This window comes from Anopheles stephensi, chromosome 3 (assembly GCF_013141755.1).
Source record: "Anopheles stephensi strain Indian chromosome 3, UCI_ANSTEP_V1.0, whole genome shotgun sequence".
NCBI classification, from domain to species: Eukaryota; Metazoa; Arthropoda; class Insecta; order Diptera; family Culicidae; genus Anopheles; species Anopheles stephensi.
In genome coordinates, this window is record NC_050203.1 from 75,655,332 (window position 1) to 75,682,158 (window position 26,827).

The 26,827-nt window shown below is 46.5% G+C and overlaps 1 protein-coding gene across 11 annotated transcripts in view; it reads right to left on the reverse strand.

Moving 5' to 3' along the window:
• LOC118510785 (protein sickie) overlaps positions 1-26,827 on the reverse strand; it is a 292,680-nt gene that overhangs the window by 95,648 nt on the left and 170,205 nt on the right. For 10 of the 11 annotated variants that reach the window (XM_036053072.1, XM_036053071.1, XM_036053070.1 and 7 more), the window contains 3 exons: positions 7,321-7,457; positions 5,543-5,684; positions 1,541-3,487 (listed from right to left, as the gene is read on the reverse strand). In XM_036053072.1, coding sequence (XP_035908965.1) covers positions 1,541-3,487; positions 5,543-5,684; positions 7,321-7,457 — 2,226 coding nt within the window. Of the gene's footprint in view, positions 1-1,540; positions 3,488-5,542; positions 5,685-7,320; positions 7,458-18,759; positions 19,202-26,827 lie in introns of those variants that run through there. The other variant, XM_036053080.1, reaches the window with a different exon arrangement.

Sequence of the window (26,827 nt, forward strand, 5' to 3'; positions counted from 1 at the left end):
AATGACCACAAGCGGATGCTTCGGCGAATTAGACGACCAAACCGAGGTATTGTAGGTCACCAGCAGGTCCATTTGCAAAGTCTAGCTAAAAATATGTTCATTCGCCCCCAAAAAATGATTGTCCACTGGGAACGCAAAAACACTCGACCACGTGCGGCGGACCACCTCGTATGCGCCAAGAAGTGCACACAATATTACATCATTAAAGGAGAGTAATTTAATTTGCTCCATCCGTTCGCTGGATGTCCTCGATTTTCCTTTTCGGGGGGAAAATGGAGTTGATAAGGATGGTGCGGAGGAAAGGAGCATTTCCTATGTGCGAAGATGCACGATGATTCGGTTCGATTGTGATCCGCTCGTAACAATGAATCGTTACTCATCGTCGACGCTATTCAGACGGTGGACGAGTCTTCTTTATACGGTCGCTTTCCTGTGGGTTTATGGATTTCCATTTGGCCCGCTTTTTAATGTACATTCGCTCCCTCGAACGTGCACCACGGACTTCGAGAGCTGGAAGCATAATTATGAGTTATGCGACCAGACCAGGGTTGTGTGAAAGCATCGTTTGAAGCTGCGTTGAGTGTTGTGAATTAAATAAAACATAGAAAGGGATCGACATAGACGAGGTTGGTTTAACCCGAAAAAAGGCCACGAGTACGTCACCCTCGTAGACAAAGTGGCGTTCCTAAAACATTGAGAGGAATGCTTCATGCTTTGCTCATCGGAGTTTCCCGCATCGATCCCGTGCGATAGACGCACAACAGCACACTTGGTTTTTGTCGGTCTTTTCCCTCCACTTTCCATGGAGAACAGATTAAACTGAATGTGCAAGTAAATTAATTACTTCAAGAGGCGAATAACCCTGCATATACGGTCTAAAATACAGGACACTGTGAATTACACTTTAACTCCCTCCCGAAGGCTCAGCATAAGTCTTTTAATTGCCACTAAAAACGGCTCCACTCACACACGCCAAGAACTCGAGTACGCGATGAGAAAATTAAACCACATTAAACCGCACACACAAACGATAACTTCCTTTAGAACCCAACCTCACACACACACACACGTAATATGAAAAGGGTCCTTCAGGATGGGAAAACAACTCCACCACGGCCACTTGTGTGAAGCTTGCGAGATCACATTACGAGGCGAAGCGCGTTCAATTATTTCCGGATTTGGTCGACTAATGTTGGACGCCCTTTTGCGGGGATAGTTTATCCCGAAACACTAACGTCTCATATCTCTTACTCACTCCAAATTCCACGGTTCCAGGACGAACGTGATTAGGACGAACAAATAGGGTGTTGTGGGAGTACCCGACTAACCTGACAGTGTTCGGTTTCACACTGTCGGCTTTATCTCACCAGGAAGAATGCTCACTATTAATCTGAACCGAAAAACAGGGCACCGAGCGCCTGTCAACGGCATGTCGCCGCGTACCGATCTTCCGATAATCTCCCACAAAAAAAAAAAAAAACTGTCCGAAATGTCTAATCCGACAACGTTATGCCGAGGCATGACCATGACGTTTACTCACCGTTCCTCGATGGTCGTCGGCAGTTGGGTGCGTGCCCTCAGGGAGCTGATGTACGATGCGTGCTGCTGACGGCCTGCACTTGTCAGGATGCTGGCACCTCCGCCCCCTCCACCACCACCCTCCGACAGGTACCCATTGTCGATGTTGTCCGAGTAGCGGGCCGGGATCTTTCGCAGTGCGTCACCATCACTACAGTAACCGCCACCAGGGCCGCCAAAGTCCTCACAGTAATCTGCCGCCATCAGCTGATGGTGGTGGTGAACGTGCGGATGGTGTGGATGATGGCCACGAGTACCGCGGGTCGGTAGCGTCACATGGCTGTTGTATCCGCGAAGTAGCGGACGCATCGGAAGCACGGTGATTTGTTTTTCCTCCTGCTCGTAGATCGTCGTCTGATTGCCGGCCACCGGACTGGAGCAGTTGAGCATCTTCGTCGGTACGGTGTGGAACTTGTTGAGGTTGTTGTTGTTGTTGGCGGTGTTGGAGTTGTGGTTGTTGTTGCTACTATGATGCAGATTGCCGTTACCATTGTGGAAGACGTGACCGGGACTGCTGCTGCCGTTGTTACTGCCGTTGTTGAGGTTTACATCCGGCTGTCCACCGTACACGAGTGGTCCTGAAGCTCCATTGCCGGGATGTAGCTTCTGCGGAGATTGAAGCAGCTGTTCCGAACCGGACTCCGAGCTGGGTCGGTAGGCGACCACACTGGACGTTTCGCTCGAGTTGGTAGAGTGCTGACCCATCGACGCACCCTGCGTGGAGTTCGAGTGCATACTGTCGGACATACCGCCGTTACTGGCGCCATTCGCCATCAGCTGTTGGTGTTGCTGCTGCTGCTGCTGCTGCTGAAGAAGCTGACCCATCATGGTGTTGTTGTTACCACTAACACTGATCGCTTGGCCGTTGGCGTTGTTGTTGTTCGGGATCTGCGGCTGTACGATCGCCCCGACAGTGGCCGGTTTGCACACGGTTAGTTCCTCCTTGCCAGTTGCGCCACCGGTCGGTGTGAGCAGCTGCTGCGACGGTTTGCTCGTTCCCTTGATTGCGGCCATCGGTTTCGGAATACCGGTGCCAACTGCTGACTGCTGTTGCATCTGTTGCTGCTGCTGCTGCTGCTGCTGGGGACACACCATCGTTTTCGGGGACTGTGGCACGGCCATCAGCTGCGGCTGCTGGTGCAAACTAGTTTTACTTTCCGATTTGGCATCCAGTTTTCGGCCCACGGAGCCCAGTTTCAGACGGGACGAATCTTGCACCTTCGGTGCCATCGCCGACGCACCGGCCGCCGTCGCCAGCGAGTTCGTCGTCACGGTTGTCGCCATCGGAATTTTCTGCGCCTTCTGCGGTGCGAGCGGAATGTGCGTTTGCGGTGCGGCTGCCGCCGGATCCAGCTGCCGTTGTTTCTCAGCCTTGGCCGCCGCTTTGGCCGACTCTTTCGAGCTTGATTTGGACGATATGAGTTTGGTGGACGATTTACCGGCGAGGGTGGACGATGGCGAGGATTTGGAGGCGCTCGAGTCAAGCTTCTTCAGGCCGGACTCTTTGATCTTTGCGCCGGGTATGGCAGACGATGGGGTGACCGTCGGTTGCATCGATCCCTGGTGGTGTCCATTGTCCAGGCTTAGGCTGGAATCGCTTCGTTCGCTGCGGGCGGACGAGAATCCACTGCTCGAACTGGTGCGCTTGGAAATTTGGGACTTTTGGGCGGATCGGTCCTGCTTTTCCTTGCTGTTGAACAGCTTGAACTTGTCCAGCATCGAGTGCTTCTGGTGCTGGGGTTGCTGCTGCTGGGCCGGATTGGTGGGAATGTTCGTCACGTTACCATTCGGAATCAGCGTGATGGTGTTGTTGTTATTGTTGTGATGATGGTTGTTGTGCTGCAGCGTGTTGGAGGCCGAGTACGGGCTGGCAGGAATTTTGCAGTTCGTCGCCTGTGGAAGGCGTAGGCTGTGAGGGGACAGAGAGAGAGAAAGAAGAGGTGTGAGTCACAAATTGAAAATAAATTAAAAGTCAAGCATTTAAAACTCCCAACAACGCAAGGGAAGTGTGAACACTGCAAAACAATAATACCAAACACTTTATCGACACACAAGAATGTCTGCATTTTCCCCCCAAGAAAAAAAACTCTTACTGACATTAAACACAACAAAACGAAAGGATCGCTGGTACGCCCCATACTGTGGTGGAGGAAGGGAATCTGGCAACAATTCCTTCCCAGGACCGCCACATCTCCTGCAGGGATCTGACAGTGGTAATTGACAGCATTTGGTGCGTAATACCCAACGTACGAAGGACTTTCACGCACGTCCTTCGAATTTCGGCTTTTGATTTATTTGCACGCCTGCCAACAACCGCTCGATATCCAAACTTTGGTTCGAACGGTTAAATTCAATCCTGCCAGCGGTTTCGGATTTTTTTATGTTATGTGCTCTTCCCATGCGTAACACATCCGTGGGCTGGCTTTCCTGAAGACTTGTTTTGGTTATGGGGAGGCTTTTGATTTACGGCACAAGTAAGTGTTAATTCTTGTTCATGTCCGATTGGCTGTATCCCGCTGGGCGTCGTCGCCGACAATTCCACCGAAAATTTCGACTTTGCCCATGTACGGGTGCGTGGTGAGGATTCGATTCGAACGGCATAAATTGGTGCGTGTCAATTTTTATTTGCAAAAACATCTCTTGAGAGCAACAACAAAAAATACAGGGAGTCCGTTTTTATTGAAACTACATCACACAATTTGTATCGATGTTGATTACAACTCTTCCGATTTGCGTGATAAGTGTTTTCTTTAAATGGCTGCTAACATAAAACATAACTTCAAGTGTCGCTAAGAGGGATAAGAGGAAAAATGAATTCATAATTAAAATTGGTGTCGTGAGGCTGAGCCCAGAACTATCGAGACAAATCCTCTTAATGCTGGATCGAGAGGTTAATGTACGTTAGTCAATGGACAGAACTAGCACAGCACAGTGTTCTCTTTCACCAGGCGATGCAAAACTGCGAGACAAGCTGTGGGGTTTTTCTGAAAAGAACTTTTCTTCCTTTCAAAACCAGCATCCCCATCGTAAGCAGTTGGCTTTGTGATGAGAATTTATTCTTCCACCGTGTTCCCAGGTAAAATACCGCAACAAGGTAGCTTTGTTATGAAAATTGCATAGTTTTGGGCGTTTGTTAGTAGACGTTTCGTTAACTTTTGCTCCTGAATTTGAAATTAATAATATGATGAGAGTTATGTCAAATTTGGAATGAAACATATTTTTAGTTTGATTTGGATTTATTGAATTTCTCCTGGAGTTATGCAATTCCCCAAAGGTTTTTTCTGTTCACGAGAAAAGGCGGTTTGCAATAATTAAGCACATTCTCCGTTTTTACTGAGACTTAAAAAAAACACAATATTCTTCGCAACTCAATTTATTTTACTCAATTTTAAATTAATCTAACTTTTTGGAAACGAAAATACCGATTTTGGTGAGCAAATTGTATAGTTTTAGGCGTTATTTAGTAGCAAAAATATGTTCATCCTTAGGTATGCAAATTAAACTTTGTATACGCCTAAATTTATGCAATTCTCTGCACAAACTCAAACTATTCCTCTCGAGTGTGTTTTAACCTTTTCGACAATCCGTTACTTGGGGGAAAATATTTCCCGCGGTAAGTCGTTCACCTGCGATAAGCAGCAAAAACTTTGTTTTTTTTCCGCCCGCGAATCCGTGCGCGACCATCCATGAAAAATGGCCAAAAACAATGGCACGACACGGGTGAACGGAAAGGCATAGCAAACGAGAACGAGCCGTCTGGCCTTCCATCACTCTCATACTTTCGCGGTGCTATTTTCCAGTAAACCACAAAACATTGGTTTTGGGGCGTAAAAATGGAACTCCCACTTATTCCCGCGGGTTGTGTGTGTGTGTGGTTTGGTTTGGATCTTGTATTTGTTTGCCTCCATCTTGTGGTTTCTGTCGTCTTTTCTGCCGGCCGGTCAATGGTGGTGCGATCGCTTACCTATTGTTTCCCTTCGGGATTTGTGTGATTATCGCCGTGCCGTTGTGATGCTGCGGGCTCCCAGGGCAGCTATTGCCGTCGGAGGGTGTACTGATGCCACCGGCAGTACCAAGCGTATGCTTCTGCAACCCGCCATGCAATCCTGGTGAAAAGAAGCGAGATAGTGAATGAATTTTTAATTCCAACGCAAGCCATTTTGTGCCTTGTGCTGTGGAGAGCTTATCGGCGGTATAGCAATGTGACACTGACACTGAAGATGATGGTGTGGAGCGCGGGAGGACATGAATTTAAAATCTACAAATAATGAGAAATGGGTATCACACCTTCGTACCCGGGTGAGGTACGAGATCCAAGTCACACCGAGTCCTGAGCTGGTGGTGGTCGTTACAGCCAGCTTTCGATTCTGTTACTACGAGTCCCCCAGGAGCACTGAAAACATTTGAGCGGTGTAGCGGTGCCGGAGAGCGTGATACTACACCTAATTCCACAAGACCCGAGGAGTTGGTGTGCTGCCATGATAATTTATTATTAAGCTTAATGCTTGAAATGCTGGCGATACTGCCGTCTGCCGCAAGGGGTCGCTCCAGAGAGACCAGCGCTCCAACAGCTTCATATGGGCTAAAGGTTTAGATAGGAGTCGTACTGAGTAGTACGCTACCGGGATTGGTAGCAGCAGCACCAGCAGCAGCAGGATAAAGTTTATCTTTTGCGGTAAAACTAGCTATCGAGTGGCTCCCGAAGCACATCAATGGTGGTGGTGACCTTCTGTGGCATGCAGTAGCAGCCTAGAATTGCAAGGATCGCCCAGAAAGCCACCAGGAACTTGTTTATAATTAATTTATAGGAGATTAAACATGCCGTATGTGGACGAGCTGCACTCTAATTGGACTTTGGTGAGACTTTTATTTCCGAAGCGAAAAGCAAAACGATCCACAATGGGGTACGCTTTGAGTACTGTTTTCGGTGTACACACAGATAAACGATGAACTTTAATCGAATTTCATTTTAATTGCCGTTTACGGAGAAACGGCGTTCCCCCATTTGGAGAGTTTTTTGGTGCAGATGCAGAAGCCCTTCAGTTGGGCTGTCATAACGATACCGGTATGTGTAAATAATGTGATACCGTATGTAAATTTCAAACTCTAATCAGTACGCAATAATGGCGTCGGGAATGCAATCAACCATTGCAGTAAGGGGGTGTTACGGGGGATTTAATTTAAAGTGCAAACGAAGAAATTATTGGGGATACCTGGATATCCTCAAAGTCATCTAAAACAACAAAGCTCGCCTTTGTTTGTCTTCTGGAGAAGTTTCGGAGAAGAAATCCAGGAAGAAATTGGGGATATTCCGGGGTACTTAATTATTCTATCAATTTACGCAAGGACAACGTCCTCCAAACTATCGTTTTGATTTACAGTTCGGATGATAAATGCAAATCGTTAGTCCTTTTTGGCCATTGTTCTTCTCCAGCAAATTGGGATCTGGGAAACAATTCAGAATTCGTTGGTCTAAATGAAGGGACATTAAGCCAAAAGTGGAAGTACTTCAAAATCCTGTTTGAGTTTAAAGTTTTATCATCCGGCTGCTTATCGTCAACCATAATGGGGGAAGCACTCTAGCCGTTAGGGAGGTGGAAAACTAATTAACAGTAAACTCATAGCCTTGTGGAAGGAATGCTCCTTGGAAGGAACGCTTCTTTGGGCTGAAGTTGGCCAGTTGGATCATCCACCATCCACCATCATCAGTTGAGCATCGGAACGGAAGGCTGGAAGGCTTACCCGTCTGTTGGTTCGGTGTCGGTGGCAGTGGACGCACTTTGTCCGGTGGACATCGTCTCGTGACCAGCACGGTCGCCGGCAGTGGTATCGCTGTGCCGCCATTAACGCCCGCCTTCGCGTACGGCACCGGAAGTTGTCTGTAAGGAGAAACGGAACGAAAAGAGGAAAGGTGTTAAAGCTTGACTGCTAGAAGGTGTCTCCTTGGGAAATTTGGGATACGTCCGAAAAGTCAATCATGTCCGCTCGTCTCGTGTTGAAGTGAAAGTAGGGCTCATCGCTTAAAACAAATTGATATCGAAAATGAAATGGACGCGGTCCACAACGAGATACGTTTGGTTATGCAAATGCGCCCGATTATGGGCGATCAGGCGCACTGAAGCTTATCGGGTCGGTGGTTCCCTTTGTGAGTGCGCGTGTGTTTGAAAGCAAACGGCCGACCTTCGATGGGTGTCCGCGCCTGTGTACCGGGACCGTTGCCTACGCAGCTGTAGCCCTGTCATTAGCATCATCGCGATTGGCAGTGGCACCAGCGGCAGACATTTGCATAATTAAATTAGATGCTATTGCAGATTGAGCTTCCAAACCGTCCGTACTCAGGTTGGCGTCCACCTCGATGATGGAAGCTTAATCTTCCTTCTAGGGCCTGGTTAGGTGCACGCACACACAACATCCCGGGAACGCACTCTGGATGGCGGGTGGTGTAAAAAAAAGGTGTGATAAATTTGACCCATTAACGGGATTTCTTGACGGGAAGCAGCGTTGAAGGGGCATGTCTTGGCGAAATGTTTTCGCTACCGGAGTTTAGCTCTCAAGGAGGGCCTAAATGATTCCCTGGGTAAGCTGGGAGCTGCGAGCGGCAGAGATTGCTAATTCTGGCCCCGAAGCACCGGTTTGGTCCAGTTCCAGGCATGCAACTCGAGCGCTGGAGGTGCATCGCAGTGCCGCACGACACGATGGCGTGTTTTGCGTGCGATGGTAGAATATTAAATGAGTTCGCCTCTTCTTACGGGGGAGGACATGGAATCGAGATCAGGGAACGGGTTTTTGTTTTCGGTGTCGAGCCGGTCCGGTCGGTGGGCGTACCGAGACTACCCAGACACCTCATCTCTCTGGGACTGGGACTCCATCATCCCAAGCCTCTTGGGGAGAGGCTTCTAGTGTTACCAGAAAAAATGTGGACAATAATAAACGGACAGCTGTTGCACATTCTGACACTGCATCCATAAACACAGCAGCATATGTCTCCTGCTGGGCGCAACATGAGCCTGCTGTCAACTGTTTAACCATTCCGAAGGCTTGTGCTCCCTCCCGTCCACGTTCCAAGAACTTCTGGTGGCTTTGGAACAACGTACAACGAACGGGCGTTTTAATCTGACCACCAGCGATAGACGAGTGAGCATAACCCCGAAACATACGCAACAAGAGGAGGCTAGATACGAGGCAGAGAAGTTCATTGACAGCGCGTGCACCAACAAGAACCGTTTGGGCCGTGGAACCGAAGCGAATCACACCACGGTAGCAATTAGTGACCGAGAACGATCGCCGACCGAGAGCGCAATAAATTATTTATGAGTCAGTACCTCTCGAACAACTTTGGTAGGTAGCGACATCTATCGGTGGACTTGAGATGGGAGGTACCGGCGGCAAACGCTATTATTGATGCCACAAAAAAGACGGAAATGGCAGCATTATTGATAACCGGAACTCTTCCCCAAACGGCGTTCCTCACCGCTCTGCTTTTGAAGCGTTGGATGCGTTTTGTTCTGAAACTAGCCACCACAACTGTGACTCGCTGTAACACACTCAAAGTTGAATGGATTTGCATGTTGACAGCGATCACTGCCGCCAACTCCACCACGGTGGCAGAGCAAACAACTTTCACTGAAGATTATCAGGTGGCTTAGGTAGGATAGCTTCCAGTACACCAGCGGTTGCGGTTGACAGATGACGGCAGTTTGGGGCGATTGGACGGCCCTCATGCCTTGTTGCAATTCCCAACTGTCCGTGTGTGTGTATGTGTGGCCTGGTTTTTGCAGACCAATTTGTCCAACGGTGAAGTTCGTTCGGTTTTACATGAATCTCCGTTTCGCCGAGAGAGTGTTCAGGTGGTTTGAGCCGCAGAAATTACGTACAACACAGCTACAGCTAGCAGGAGTTGTAATAGAAGCTAGACCGTTAAATACAACTAGCAAAAGACCCGAAGAGAGAAGCAAAGGTAGCCGGGAAATGTTTACGAGCGTCGTGGCTTGTGGACGACTTGTGGTTTGAACGGGTTGAACGTTTGAAGCATCAGCTCAAGAAGTCTTCCAAACCGTTCGTGTCCACATGCCGCTTCGAATTTGATATTTTATGCCCTTTATTTTTAGGTTGCATCATACTGCTAGCAGTGGAGCAGTGAACTTGCCGAGAATGCCGTTCGCAATGGTATCAATTTCTTTTGCAACAGGAAGTCTACGCAATTTTGCCCACTTGTTTTTTGCTTCTTCAGGTTCAGAAAGTATTCGAGTGTAATGGCGGATGAGTACTCTCTCTCTTTCTGTGGACCTGATTCTGGACATCCACAGCATCAGCCTGTGGCATGTATCGAGTCAACAAGAGATGATGTATTTAATTACGTTTCCGCTCTTGAGGTGTGAGAAATTGCAGAACTGCACGACTGCACTGCCGGAACGAATGTGGCGGATGAATAAATACAACTCGTCACGGTGAAGATGAGAGATCGCCTCAGGGAGTTCGCCTTGGTGTGTGTGTGCTTGACAGTAAGATTCCACACAACAGCTGTTTGAGCAACATGTTTCTAGACACCGTGTGGAACGAATCGCCAACGTCAGTAATCAAACAGATGCCTGTGGCTGTAGTATGTTGGGTTCGATCTTAGACAAGACTCTTCATCAAGATCACCAAGATTCTCCATTTTAGATCATTTTATTCTGAGCCCCTCAATTTTCAACTTCTTCTGTGAGGGATCTCAGCTATATCAACTCAAAACTACGTCCATATTCTAGCAACGCGTTCCTTACACCCAGCCCAGACTAAGTAAACAAACCACACAAATAAAGAAACGATCAGCAAGTGGAGTAGAGAGTTGCAGCTTAAAAATAAAACTTTGTTGTCAAATTGTCGTGTCTTTCATTCCTCCGCTTCGTTGGCTGGTGTTGTTATAGCTTTCCCCCCATCACAAACGGCATGACACCGATTTCTCGGATGAGGATTACGAACGCTTCCAGATCCACAATTAGATCGATCGCTTGTCGACGCTCGTGGGACGTAACAAAAATGTCACGTCCCTTTAAAAATCAATCGATCCGCGTGTTTGACAGCGGAACGATCTTCCCCCGACGTAGCTCGTTCGATCGATGGATGCGGCTTTGAATCGATTTTGTTTCAAAAAGCGGCCCATCCGAGAGTGCGGGTGATTAGTTGGTGCCGGCGACTGCTAATTGGGTCAACGACGAGCTGGTTTTCGAGGCGGCCAAGATCGATGCCTACTGGCAGCGAAACGTTTTGCTCGTTAATTAAAGCGTGCTTTAGAAACACGAGCAGACGATGGGCCGTTGGATGATGAGGTCACAGAACGGGTGGCGCTGAATGGTCATAATTGATGCTAATCTTTTTCTTGCGTTTGACGTTCTTGGTTTTGGGGTTGGAATGGGCAAAACGTTAGTAGTCTTAAGGGTCACGGTTTCCTTCTTGTTTTTTGCCTTTCGCGTCAAACCGGTGAGGCACAGATTTGCACATTAGAAGGGTTTTGTGGACCAGAAAATAATTTCTCGAAGCAAAACATGTTTTTAAGAAAGATAAAAAAATTCTAGAAGTCTTAGTACGGTAATTAAAAATTATAAAAAGTTGGAATAATATACAAAACAAAGCATTGACAGTCACAACAAAAGAAAAACGAATAGAAAACTCAAATTAAAAACAAAAAAACATACAAAAACGATTGAAAAACCATTATAAAACAAATGTAAACAATAAAATAATGAAGTAGAAACGAAAAAGGCTGAAATATTCTTGAAAATTTTGATCAATTAAGGTAAATTAAAACAACAATAAAATTATTTTTTAAAAATTCAAGAAAAATCGACAAAAACACTTAGAAAGAACTAAAAAAGAGAAGGAGATAACCAAATAGTTGGATAATAAATATAAAAATAATTTTAAAAAACAATAAAATAAACAAGGAACGAGCCAAATCAGCTAAAGAGCAGATTAAAATGCAAAAAAAGTATAAAACGTCAATGTAAAATTGTTATTGAAAAGGAAATTATGTTTAAAAAATTTAAAGAACATGGATCTGAACTAAGTAATGAACCAAATAAAAGAGTAAATAAATATAAAAAAATAAAACAGGAGAAGCAAAACTCAACACCATATAAAAGGATAAGAAAAGAAGAGATAGAACTTGAAACGCATTCAGTCCTGTCACTTGCTGTTTTCAGTTCATTTAATGTTCTAACGTTTTGTTCATTTCAAATCATGTTTTGCATACAAAAGCAGCCAACACGACGCACGCCATCTCACAGCCTCTGTCCTCCTTTCCAATATCTCCTTCCTGCAGTAGGCAGCGCCGACAGCATAAAATGCTTTATTGTGCCTTTATCTCGTACGTTTCGATTTTCTTTCTTTGCATCTTTTATCAACCACAACAGTTCGGTTTCCTGTTAAAAGCATCTGTCTGGAGAATTGCTCTTAGGCAGTGCTTGGTTTTGCTCACTTCTCTACTGTACATGTTTATTACTGTAGCACCTTTTCCGCTGGTCACTGTTAGCCTCCATCCATTCAATTTACCGGTCTCTTCGCGATATCTGCGACGGTGGCTACGACCAGTCGGAGATGGTGGAAGCAAAAGTGGAAATTACCTATTTAGGAAAAGGTGCATCGGCGGCCCATTCTGGCGTGCCGGGTTGCTTTGCATGGTGGAGCAAATTCAATTCACAGCCACGCACGACCGAACCGGTCCGAGAACCACTTTGCAAAAAGGAGGTTAAAGTTGAGCATTTCTCCATCCTCTTGGAAGCCTGTTGGGTTGGTGTGTGTGTGTGTGTGTAGTTTGCTTTTATGAGAACAGTTTATTTTTATTCTCCCTTTTATTCCCCCCCAATACATTGGTGGCCATATTTGACACGTTCGGTGTGGTTAGAGCCTACAGCGTCGTTTGAGGAATTGCATAATTTATTTCCATTTTGTTGTGATGGAAGGGAAGCGCTCAGGAATTGATGCGACTGTGTGCCTGCTGTCAAACGTCCACTTGAGAGAGTGTTTGATTTGTGGTGGTCGTCAAAAATCTCCAACCCATAGCATCGTCCGTTGTCACCACACAACACCTCATCTCTAGAAGCATCGTCTAATTTGGGGAAAATAGTTTGGAGAGAGAGGACCGCAAGATGAAAGAAAGGCATCTCCGACGGTATTCATTTGACTCTAAAATGGGCGTTAATTACCATAAACCCCGAAGCGGCCTACCATTCGTGGTTGGGCAGAGTCTTGTATGTTGCATCCCATATCTCGTCGTAGGAAATGATGTATTGGATGTAGCAGAAGAAATACTATCCTGTTAGAGCACGTGTCCGCATCGGTGTCTAGAATCCGGACTAGAACCAATTCGTTCCGATCCAGTTATCGCTACAATCTTTCACAAAATAAACCGCCATTAGAAGACAGCATCAGGGAGGGACGTCGTCGAGAGTCTCGCGCTTCAGGACATAAATCTCCAAATTTAATGTCACCATGTGGCTAACAAAGATTGAAGCAGGCAAAAGCAGTCCAAAACGGCCTCAAATCTTGAGCCAGCCACATACTGGAGCAATATGGTCGAATGAGCGAATTTTTGGCAAACATCTACATCGTTTGAGTGGAGTCGTGGAGCACTTTTGGTGACTTGGTCCACATTCCATGAACTCTCTCTACATTTTAAAATATGATCCATTTTAGCTTTCCGCCAGTTCTCCAACAAAGCAAAGTCCCCCCCCCCCCGCCCGCCATTTCAGAATGGAAATAGTCCGTTAATGCATTGTCATTAATAACTGTGGACGAGTGTGCGCCTACGCTCTCGATCATCGCCAGTTCATCCCATTCCCGAGGTCTGTTATAATCTTCCCGAGGTGCTCCACTGCACTGAATGCTACCGTACGATCGTTTGGTTCCGGGTAGTGCTCTTATCCCTTTCAGCTTGATTGATCGAACTCGAACATCTTCCAGCTGCAGCGGGCGAAGAAGACCCACCCCGAAAACGAAGACGAAGATCGCTCGCCCCAATGTATCACAGCCCACCTGAACTAAGGCAAGAGATCGTGTGCCAGACACCAAGATATAGGAGAGCCAGACAGTGTGTGTACCGTCGGAGCCACTCCACGCGGGAAGAGAACTTGTGCCCGCAGGCATAAGGCAACGGGCGGAGACCTTCATTAAGGTACACCGCCAACACCTACACAAGAGACCGTGTCTCTGTGGCGCACAAAAATCCAATCCTGTGGGTACGGCTTATTAATGCTCCTTTTTTACGAGTATCGTGCAGTTTTTTCCGATATTTATTGCCTCTCGTGCAGCTGCAGACGAGACGACGGTGTGATGACTTCTTGCAATTCGCGTGTTTCGGGTTGGGCACGACGGTGCAGCATGTAATGGCTTAGCGTTTAAGGCTCCTCTCATCGAGTTAATTGCAAAACCGGGGCATGATTATGTCTGAGCGACTGTCATCCGTGTGGGCATATGGGACCCGGGCTGCTAGCGAGCTGCCATTGTCTGTCGCATTGAATAGTGTTCGTAGGGGGATGAAGAATTTTGATGACTTGATCAATCTAGCGATGGGGATTCATCATAATAATGCACGCATCGACAGGGTGTAATCAGTATGGTAATATTTATGTGAAAAGAGGTAAAAGAAATCTTTTTTTCTGCGATTTATACCCTTTTCGTCCAGACTAAGCAATTGCTGATGGCGAATTAAAAAGTCCAATATAAAAATGTGATAAGCCGCTCAAGATGTTACTGACATGAAGTCGAAACCCAAAAGTATTTCAAGCGTCCAAATATATCTTCCCGGCACCAGCTCCAATGCCCACTCGAGTGTGTTTTCTTGAACCTTAAATATCCCAACCAAGAAGCACCACTCGAGTCAACTGAGAAAGAGACGGAGAGGGCATCGAAAATCGGCAACATCAACAGCGTCCGAAGTTCAAAGATCACATGAAAAATTGACAGCACAAATTTAAAACTTTTCGCCCTGTTTTTCGCTCCTTCGATCTTTTATTATCGAGCGTATAAAGTTTGGTGACTGCGAACGATTTGAATTGCTTCCACTCAACACCAAAGTCCGGCATCTGTTTGCGATTGAGTTTGTGCGAGCTCGTTCGTGCGGAAAGCAGAAAATTGTTTCAAATCCCAAATTTACTCTCCACCGAACTGGATCACACTACTGGGCGCTCTCGAATTACGTTGTGGGAACGCAATTTACACAACACGGTGCGTTTTGGAAGAAATGCTCAGTTTCACTTTTTGCTCGGTAAAGTTTTCTGGATCTCAGCAAAACTTTCTATTCTGCAATTATTGTCGTGTGCCCTCTGACAGGGCGCTCGAGCCGTGAAGCTTCCAAAAATCCCAGGTCCAGAACATCGAATCGATCATTGGCCTCGGGTGGGGGGGATCTCCATTTTCATTCGGGCACTTACAAACACGGATGAACCACCACAAATCGATCCAGCAGCGCGGGACAAGCGACCACCACTTTTGACCCAGTGCCTTAGGCTAATCTGCGAATGCTGTTTCACTGTGATGCGTCAGATATAGGTTAGGGTCCATGGAGTCGACCGTAAGCTTGGGGCACGCCCGGGGACGGAATTACTTTTACGGCTTTTTCGGCAGAAGTCGTCCCCGTAAGCGTTAGAAGCAAACGAGCATAACCGGTCGTTGACGTCTTGTTTCTTGGGCGAAGAATCGCCAACAACAACGACGACGAAGTTCGGTTGGACAGTCGTACGCCGCGGTGTTGACAGTCGTAAATCGATGATGGTGCCGATGATGATGATCGGTACGGCTAGCTGTTTCTATTTCTGATGACAGTTTGAACAGTTTTGGGGCTGTTGATAGTTGAAGAAGCAATAAAATCGTACCGCCGACAACGATATTCGGATATTTAATGGTCTATAACGGAAGCGTAGTTAATAGTGTTGCCCGAACCGACGTTGGTTCGTTTTGTTTGTGATATTTAGATTTTGACTCCTGGAACTCATAAAGCAAATGCTTATGATTTATTTTCTTTGTTGTTTGGGATGCTTTTTCTCCCGAGGGACACGAACGCCCGCGTTTTTATCTGGACGAATAAATGCATCCCGAGTAATGATACTAAAATCTACCGCATCATGTCGCAATACATTAGCCCGCCGGGTCATCAACAAAGCATTCTAATCCAACCTCGAAATCATTGCATGATCATCTTAAAATGTGTCAATTTTCCAGCTGATTCATCCAACCTTCTGTTTCACTCGCAGCCGGGAAAAATGTGGTTGACACGTGCAGTACTGCAGTGCTCCAGCAGCGTATGATTCAGCACGAAAGGATGCATTTTCCTGGCACGGTACGGCAGCGGCCAACTGCACAAAGAGCGTGTATTATTATTATTCAATCGTACACAACCGACCACGGGCGCGCACGCTTGCGCTACATTTTCGGAAAGGCTAATTTTAGCAGCAGCAAACACCATAAGGGATAGAAACTCTGAAGTCTCTGTGGCCCGTGTGACAAGTCAGCTGGTCGGCGTGACTCGTAGGAACCCAGAGCTGTGTGGCATGTTTTCCATTTGATTCCCCTGTTTCTTGGTTGTGTGTGTTTTTGTTCGGTTTCTATCTTGGAGTGGAGTATCCGGAGAGGTATGACACTCTAAATTATATGGGACAGATAATGGGATGGGGTACAAACATATGGGCAACAAAGTTGATCAATCATTAATAATGGTACGGAACAAATTGTTTCTTAATGGCTGACAAATAGGGAAACTATTGCAGCTGTACTTCATCATGTATTGCTCCGAATCAGTGGGCTAATTGAATTAAACCCGACCAACGTCTAGAGGAGAGATCTCAGAAATCGTCCAGAAGAACTCCTGATGGTTATTGCTTACGGAACTCTAGACTGAAGTTTAGTCGGCCCATACTTTCTTGATGTATTACTCACGAATATAATATCCCACTAGAGATCTCAGAAGTTCTAGAATATCTCTGGACTCTATAGATTCTGAATATCCCCTAAGGGGAAGCTAGTATGGAACTTATATATAGACAGTGTATCCTGTAAATTTTGAGAATTTTATTTTAACTTAAGCAAAGACCTCCACAGAGATCTCCACAATCTTCCGGATTAACTCCAATCCGAGACTATAACCATATACGAACAGCATTCGTTAATTACCGAATATACTCCGACATGGACATAAAAATCCCACGCCTATAACGTGGACGTGCGATGCAGCAAGGTAGATATTTAAAAACAAGGTCCGGATATTCGACACCTCTTTGGCGCCCACCCATTTTTGAGGACGTCGCAGGCAACATAAAACTCTTCACGATATGGTCAGTTGATAGTGGAGGCGAAAAAAGCTGGAAGAGTTCCAAAGCAACCAACGCAGTTCCCCGTGTTGGCCAGGTATCTTCATAGCGTGAAATAATGCCATAATTTGCCCATGGTCGTCTGTGGGCAGGTGCCAAAAGTAACAACCACTTTTTACCGTTGGCCACGTTTACCGAGACCCGGGACGCCACTCAATCTGACCAATGAATACAGAAATACAGCAATACTCCGTCTCCGGCGAGCTTTGTCGTCCATGAACCCGAAACAATAACGAACTAATTTATTAACATCTTCAATGACACTTAATGTGAGGTCGCGAAGTCTTTCGGTTCCCCGAAAACGAAAAAAAAAATTGTCGCGTAATTGCACGTCGCGATCTGGCGGGTGCTTCTCACGGGTACTTCACCACCGTTTGCCAGATTTCAGAACAATGCACTCATTAGCGTACACCAGGCACTGTTCTTCAAAGGGCAAAACTTCACCTGAAGTGGGGCAAAGTGACAGATGGGAGACTGGAGACCGGGATGATGCCCTTTGCAGTTCTCGTTGGAGGAGGTGATTTGATTTGCGTCGTGATTCATTTCACGAGTCGCGTAGGCGACAAACGACCCCTCTTTCTCCCTTTCCCACTCATTGCCATCAAGCGCCTTCGCATCCCGCGAATGGTGGTGGAGCGTTGTTTTGTTGTCTGATGAAATTAGCCCGTAATTGCATCCATCCAACGAGTTGTTGGCTCATTCATGGCCCTTTTCCGGTAGTGTTTCGAGCCGGGTCATTGAGCTTACCCGCGCTAACCGGTAAAGGTGAGACTCGTCTAGAGCGTCCTCTAGCCGGGGGAGCGCATCACACCTGAACGTGGGCAATTCAATCGTCAGCTAGAAGGATACGGTTTCAAGTTGAAATCGATCGGACATTGATCGGTTGTTGCGAGCGGCTCTCCATGGCTTCGACCTAAACGTCAAGTGCGAAAACGTTTGATGCGTACCGAGACTCTCTGTTTATGTGTGTGCACTGGACCATGGTGCTAACATGGTGATTTGAGACGCCGAACAGAGCTGAAAGAAAGCCACCCAGGCTCTTCACCGAAGAGCTCACATTGCTTTAAAACCTTGACAAAGAAACCCACCGGACCGCGCCGTTCGGAAAATGTGACCAACTCGTGGCACGTATCGAGGGAAATTATAAGCAAATCGTTTTTCATTTTCCGAAAAAGAAGTCTGAGTGGATGCTTAGGAGAATACTCATAACTATTGCAGCACGTGGTGGTGGATGCATCGAGGAAGTGAGTGTGTATGCAAATTTTAAAATTTATTTCCTTCCTTCGAGTGCTGCGCATGCTGAATAATGTACATCATGCTCAGCATCTTGAGGGCGTTGGACTGTGAGGATGGGTTTTTTGTTGTTTGAACTGCAAGTGTACTTGCTACCCCGGCGTCACATGTCGAGCGAAAGGGAAGCAATGAGCTGTTTAAAAAGATTTTTGTGCTGAGCATTGCATACCTTCAGGCGCTTGTGTTAAGCATGTGAAATATTTATCTTGCAGTATGCAATTTGTGTGAAAATTTTGTCTTTTTTTCAACTATAAACCGCTAAAATCTAATTTTGCTATAAGAAAGAGTACAATTTTGCCTGCAAGTATGCATTTCACATGACAAAAATATACTTTTAAAGAGCAAAATTATTATTTTTTCACATAAAAATTGCAATTCTTTGTATGAAAATCTCTCTCTCTCCATCTAGTTCAAACAACAATCGACCACAAGCATACCCAGGGATTCCTTCTGATGTTGAGCACTTTGTGTCAATCATCGAAGCTACATAAAAGAACAGTTCCTAAAACAAAAAAACACCGGTCTCTTCCCGCTGTAACCGATTTACCTTCGAACATCCGGTGAATTTGGTAAGCTGCGACACTTTCGTCCTTTCTCGTTGCGCGCCGAGGACGACGATGACGATGAGTTTCCCATCGCGGCGGCCGGGACGGGAAACTGCTACGGTTGAAAATCCCTTCGCTTTATCAACCTCCCTCCACGGAGTTGGCTCTAGAGCACTTGTGTTGGCATTGTGTGCGTGTGTGTCTGGATCGCGAGATTATTGTTGTCGGATCACAACTCAGCTGTCGTCGTCGTTGCTCGTAGCAGCACAACCATAATGCTTTACCGCTTCCCTGACAATCACACACCGTTGACGTGAAAGGGATTTGTACACTTTCTTTTGAGCACAGCTTTTTTTTCTCTCGCGTCGTTTTTGAGTGATCACTTGTACATGTGTTTCACGAAAGCGCACACATTGCACGGTTCACGGGCTGCTGGAACACGCGCGCGGAACAAGATTGATGCACACACCTCGGTGAGCTTTTATTTATTTTACTTTTATTTTTTGGCACGGGAAAAACCGATCAGCGTTAGGGTGGGAACAAGGAAAATGTTTTGCTTACACGATACTTTGCTGGATAATAAAACTAACCATAAATAACCTGTACCGCGCGACTAGATTGGATGTGCAACTTTGTAGCCCTTCGTCGAACCGAACTCTGTCTTGCGCTGTCTGCCCGCCGAGGAACACAAATCGAACGTAAGATTATTAACTTCAACCAATCGGAAAAGTCGGCGCACCTATCGTGGGGCTTAATTAATTTTCTAGACATTCGCGAACGACGGTTTTACCGGGAGCTTTTACGATGTAAGCTTGTGTGCACACTTTCACACAACAACTCCAATGGGGATCCCTACCAAGACGTCGTCCCAACAGATGACGATGAGCTACGGGATCGAGGCGTTAATTAATATCGCCATTTAATGGGAGCTCGACGTCGGGGTGACGCTTCAAGACTCTCTCCCTCTCTCTCTCGAAGGTGCAGCTAGACAAGACGCAGTCTTAAAAGCCTGTTAGCCTAGGAGAGCCGCGATAATTGCAGCCAGCGCTAAGAGGATTAACATTTATCAATTTACGCGCCGTGGCTGCTACCGCTGCTCGCAGCACAAGCTTTGCAGGATGGAAATTACATATAATCGCTACACGCCCCACATGATCTTCATTAAACCAATAAGTTATTTCAGGCTTTCCGGACTTCTCAACTCCCCGAGTACGAGAGAGAGCGTTGTAAATGGTTTATCTTCTGAATGCGGTGGAATGACACTGTGGCGCCCATGATCGCTCGGACCTTGAGGATCGTGCCGATTTTTCTGCAGCCGAGCTGCACGACTCTCGTCGGCAGTAAATAAAGGAGGAATCGACCAACTGATATAAACTGCAGTCCGACTACAAATCAATCGCCCACGTTGACCATTTTCCGTTTTGGAGCGAAACACGACCACAAGAGAAATGATTGTTTATGGTTGGGCCTGTGGTTAGACGGAGAGCCTTAACCTACATCTACGGTTGGTTGTCACTGGTGTTCCGAAAAATCCTCCAACTGTCTTTCGGTGTGTTATCAGTAGGAGACGATCGATCGATAAAAGGCGTGCTGTTGTGAGGTATGTCCAACCGTTACACCATCATCGCGAGGTTCGCGAAGTCTCATAAATGACCGTTTAGCTTGAGATTAGACCTCAAAATCTGCGCACAAGACTCAAGACTCCAAGCCGGAGCACTCACCGCCAAATGTCCTCTTGACGTTGTCTTTCTTTTTCAGAGTTGTTGTGAGCTGTAGTACAAGATGTCTAATGTCCTTGTTTACCCAAAAATGGAAGCATCCTCAAAAAGAAGTATAAGACTATAGCCAAAACCGAATCATACAATCGACTCCACGCTGTGTGTATATGTCAAACGATTGGACGTGATAATTTGTACCGCTTCAACACGGCCTATGAATGAGAAATTCCACCTCAGAGCTCACAGCGAGGGGAGTCAAAATGCTCCCGGGAACTCCGGGGAACTCCTCAACAAGTTTCGGCGAATAGAAACAACAACAAAAAAGCGCAAGACACAAACTTGTTAACTTGATGTTTCGTACCAACAAAGCTAACACAGTACGCTGATGAGATCGGTCCAATTAATTTTGACCCTCTGCGAAAACGATCAATCTTCACGCACCGGGGTTTGATGCTCGACCCGGTGGCTTATCAGTATCGGAAGGTCCGCACCAGATCAGTACACCGGGACCCAGTCAAATCACGAAACCTGACACCGGAGGGCGGAGCTTAGGCTTTGATGATTAATTGTCACTGTGGCCTGGGCGCGAGTCTTCGAAGTTGGAGCAGTTTTGTCCGCGCTAAAAGGCGTCCGACGGGTGTCCACCGGTTGTGACAACGGTTGGGTGCTTCTGGTGTTTGTGCGTGTCGGGAAGCTCTGATTAATTGACCGGGACGACGATCGTCTTGAGCTCGTGGCTTCCAAATGCAGTTGGATCGTCGTCCAAAACGTAACCGCGGTCGTTAATGGCTGGCATTCCGAGTCCCGAGCTCTATTTGAGTTCTCCATTAGAAATCGCATCTCGGCGTGTTGTGATAATGGCCAAAAATAACACCCAGCCGATGTTCGGAAGCTGTCTGGGCTTCGGTGATCTTTGCTCGAGCACGTGGTGTGAAGATGGCCGGATGACTAGCGGCCGAGTCCTGCAGACGATTAGTGTGTTATGACAGGTTCTTGTTTTCTTTTCCATTTCCTTGCGATGGCATGTGTTTTTTGAGCGAGATATAGCGCACATGCAATTGAGTCTTTGAGACCGACAGACAATTATTTTGAAACATTACATTAACATAGTTTCGCAAACAGCGGATCTCGATCTGTGTCATGGCCTTCAGACTGTTCAAAATCTGTTCCAATCACACCACAACATTATCCAATCAGCAGAAGAGAAATAGCGTTCCACGTCTTAATGAACCTTTCCACAATACAATAAATTCTAAACAAAATGAACTGAAATCTTCCCGTTCTCATATCAAGCAACGATGAATGTGTCGTTAAATATGGCGCCCGCAGGTGGTAGGTACACCGATAAAGGCATTTGAAAAAATTGTGCTAATCAATCATATTTACTCTAGATTTATGACAGCGGAAAGCGTGTTCGGAGGTCTTCGGGAGAGGATTCCCCGGGGAAAATCTGATTAAAGTTCCACCGCCCAACAACAACAAAAAATGGTGCCTCCGACTGTCTATTTACCCTAGCATTGCAAAAAGCGGTTCAAAAAATCGTTTACGTTTCTCTTTTGATTTTTTTTTACTGCTGCCCCTTTCCCAGGGTGTCTTCTGGGAGATTACATTCAATTTTTCACCAAATTACTCATTCCGCACTCGCTCAGGGTGTCTAGGGTAGTTATCAGTGGCATCACACAAGTCGCTGGGCCAAGCTGGGCTGGGCGCAGAATTCTAACACGCTAAGAACACAGTTATCTTCCGCCATGGAGCCATCCGAAAATAGCGCAGCGGAAGAGCATAAAAAGAGGAAGAAAGCTTAATCGAGCTCGCGGCATCTTTAAGCAACCAGTTCATTAAGGGAGAGATAGGAGGGCAGACAGGGTCGGAAGCAATGGCACAGCTTCCCTAACCCATTGCTGGAAACACCTGCGCCGTTTCGCTGAGGGCGGCCTATCGTTCCCCAGTGGTATTTCCGTTTTTCCTTTGAAGAATTCGAGTTGGAATAAAATTCCACACTCGGGACTAGACTCGCGAGAGTAAGGGCAAACGGAAAATTCTAACATTTGTTTTCTCCCTAGTCGTAGGAAAAAAGAAGGAAACAGGAGCATGGAATTCTGCAAACACGCGGGAGGAATGATAAAAGCTAATTTGATGAAGTTTGTCACACGGTGAGCTCACGGTTGCAGGGAGATTGGCGTGTTTACTGCCTCTGTTCCTGGAAATCGCTTAATCCTACGCCAAAATCCTTGGGCTTGGGGATGTGTCACAGACAAAGAACCGTAAACGAGACTACCCTGATGCTACCCGAGCAAATTGACTCAGGAGGAGATTTTGGATTTTTTTCCCGCCCTATCCTGTCTCAGAAGTAATTCATCAAATACGGCTGACAAGGATTTGCTTCATTGCATACCAGCTGCTTCAAAGTAAATGTTTTGGTAGCGAAGCAAGTTAACTGTCAGCAAATGCATAATAAGCTAGGATCGTTATGATGAGCGTATAAATTGGGGGGAAGAGATATTTTTTGTGCTTTGATATTGCATACATTTAGGCGATAAAACACACATAGCAGTAAGATACTTAATCTAGATGACGGTAACACCTTTTTCTCGTGTCTTTATCTAGGGATTCTACCAATATTTTAGTTTTCTTTGTGAAAAAACTCTGAAGATTCATCTGGAATGGATGCTCCTTTGTGGTATCTTCATGAAATGAAAATATGCGTCCAACAAAGGGACCACATTCAACCGAAGCGTAGTTTACAATTTCAATTCTTCACCCGTCTGTTCTTAAGCGCAAGTCACTTCAGTCATTCACCAAGGATGGTGGAAAAACTATTTCCCAACATTAGCCGCCGGTCGTTGGTCTAATGGAAAATAATATTTTCTCTCCAACTCCAACAGAGCAATCGAGTTCAAGCTGTGTGAACCGAGTGGGACAGCTCGGAAGGAATGTCGAGAGCCCCAGTCGGGATATTGAACCATCATCTGGTGAATAATAATCCGTAGCTCAATCGTTTTTGGCTAACGCTAACACTAGCTTTATGGCACAAAGTGGTTAAGAATTCAATTTTCCACCGATCGCTTCAAACAAGCAATGGATGGAAACATATTTCCTTGGAATCAGTTGTGGAGTGTTGCAAGCGTCTGATGTGACAAATCGCTTCAGAAGGGAACCGTTTTCCATTCGATTAGCGTTCGTCGTCGCCGTCTTTGTACCCGTCTGCTGATGATGGAACTGTTGGCCGGGAACGGCATATCAAACGCTGAAGCTTACGAGCAGCCGAGCAATAATTACATGTTTGCTCTTTAATTACAACATGAACGACTGCTAGTCTAAATTGTCCGAGGGAGTGGTCTTGGTGTGTAAGAATTCTCGTTTATTCTCCATTTTGGTCACAGCTATTCCACACTAAAAGCCATCCCATTACTGACCGATGTCAGATGCAGAGCCATAAACAAACAAATCACTTTAAAGCTGCATGAAGTTGACAGGAATTTGGTGGAGATGTTTCGGAGTTGTCTTGTGCTCGTAGTTCTATCCCGAATAAATCAAAGAGCGAGGATACAATAACTATTCCCGCAGTATCCTTGAAGTGCAGCTACTTTTTTTAAATTCTGATCACATCTTTGTCGCCATTATCGCATCTCATCGCAACTCGAAACTTTGCCCAAGTACATTTAAACCCTACAGTCACCCTAGCTGTCCACCAGCATGTCACTCAACTGGAAAACCTTCCCACTCCGCGCTTGTCAGACACAAAAATTAAACACCCTCATTGGTTGCATCATAATATTCAATTATGATGCCAACCGTCAGCCGCACACACCCAGTTTTCCTGAGCATCATGTGACTCATGCGCTGGGATGATCATGTCGCCTCCTAAGCCACCGTTTCCCCACGTAACGCAAAAACCATGGGAGGTGTCCATGGTCACATGCAAAATTGAAAAGTCCTGGTGCGAGTTTTCCTGGTGCGAAAACAGAGGCAGAAGATGGCTAATTTTCGGGCAAACCCTCGACCAGATGAAGGTCGTCTAAATCCCTAGCTCGCGCAGCAGAAGCGTGACTCGACGACGGTCGTCAATCAGCGGCAGTTGATTTTTCATCCCCCACCCACGAATATCCCTTCTTCCCAGCGACGACGTCGTCTAATCCTTTCTCCCGCTTAATCTCCCACGAGGACCTGATCCTGACGTTGGCCATTTATTTCCATCATAAAATCATAACGTGCCGAATGACACACGGCCATGAGCATTCGAACATTCCGTGCTGAATCATGCCTCAATGGTGTGAGACGATGCATTCTGTTCGTTTGTTTTGGACTCGAGAAAATAAAACTGAAACCGGCAAATCGAGAAGTAGCTCTTGTTTTTCCACACGATTGGCACATTCGTTTCTATCAACACGGAATTCACGGTGCTCCAGCAGATGCATCTTGTTTTGCCCTTCTTTTTGGTTTGTTTGTTAGCAAAACAGAAAGTGCATCGAAGATATGCACCAGACCGTTAACAGTGGGCTAAACAAAACCCCAACTCCAACACATTTCGGAAGCTGTGTGTTTCTTGAAGTGCAGCACGATTCCGATTCGCATTTAGAGCTTGAACGGTACACATCACTCTGTCTCGCCGTGTTAGAGATCCGATAAAGATCCCTGATGCTTTCTTCAGCGCGTTTCGACCAAAGAAAAACCCCATTATCGAAAAACGAGGGGAAAACGAAAACAATAGAAGCAGCGTACAAGCGTTTCTACCCTACGGGTCCTCTAATGGTTCTTCAATCGTCTTGCGCGAACTCACGGGCTGGTACCTTTTGTGCCCCGGGGGTTTGGTTGCTCCTGTCGGGAGATTAATATGGCTGCTGGCTGTCGAATGCAGAATTACGTACGTAGCCACCTTTTTTCGAGCCAGCACAGCCAACCATTAATATTGCATCACGGCATCACGCCGGAGAGCTCATTACAAAGCGCAACGCAACCGATGATGCCGTAGAACTGTTTGAAATTAATCCGACCGTTAAAGTACGTTCACAAAAAGACCGGCTGGAACGGGTGCGGGAGAGAAGGGATTGATACGGAGCAACTGCTGGAAGAATTTCTTGAGGACTCCTGGCGCAGCAGATGCAGAAAGAGCTATGCAGCGATATTCCAGGACCTCCGCAATTCGCTTCAAATCTCCTCAAGTGTATAGTTTCAATTAACACAGTGAGCTTCAGGGCTTCCTGGTTCAAGCAAATATTAGAACAAATCTTTTTCCATCAGTCAATATTGGCAGTTGCAAAATCCAGTTCAATAACCCATACCGCCCAAGTCGGGCTTGCGGGAGGTATCCACGAATAGCGGACATTTTTCGTTAAGGTTCAATTATCACGCCTGCCGGATAATTCCTGACCGTCCACCAGCACCAGCTCAATCAACCACTGCTGTTTGCATAACCATTTATCATCGTTTGCCACCAAGGCTCTCGGACCGGGCTGTGCCTTGTGCCTCAAACGTCATAGCTGCTACCTCCTCGCCGTAGCAAAGGACATGGAGGCGCTGCAGACGACAGCTGACGCTTTTTGGAGCCACCTTTTTTTCCCCCCATCGACTGCATTCGACAGTTTCCGGTACCGATGACGGTAGCAATACGATTTTGACACCGGCCTCGGCAAGTCGTCGGAGGAGGAGAAGGAACCGGGCAAAAGGAAATTAACCGGCAGGATGCAACCAATAGTCTGGAAAGGAAATACGTTCAATAGGGTTAATCGAACGATGGCAACGAATCGACCATAAGGTCGTTGACTTTGTATCGTCCTGGAGACCCGGTCCTGTCTTGGCAATAAATCAGCAGTGCTCCAAAAAATACGGAGCAACTTGTGTTCTCGGTGGACAATTAAAATTGAGGATGGCTGTATGCGTCAGCAAGAATTTTACGATCGCCGCCCTCGGCCCTGTCGATGTGCCGTATTCTGCACACCGTAGACGACCTCGCCAGACGCCTACTCGCAGGGGCCCAAAAGTCATCAGAGACGCGGTGACTCGCTCGCGTCGGTGGCGAAATGTTCACCACACACGGGACGATGCATCAAATGCAATCAAAATGTCGTCAAAATGATGGTCTTCGTGGTGCCGATTGCGCTAATCCTGTAAGTTGTGGTTGCTCTCGCTTACCTCAAAGAACTCCCAGACCTATGACCGAGCTCTGTTGATAGACCAGAGCGAGGTAAGACAAACATAAAAATGCAATAAATTGCATCGTGGTGTGTGCCGTGGCCATGCATAATCGTCTGAGGTCTTGTTGGCACGGTGGCTGACTTTTTTGTTTCCTTCTCTCTGACTGAAGCGTTCGCAATTTATCGTGCTCTGCGGGCACACCGGGGCACAAAGGTGA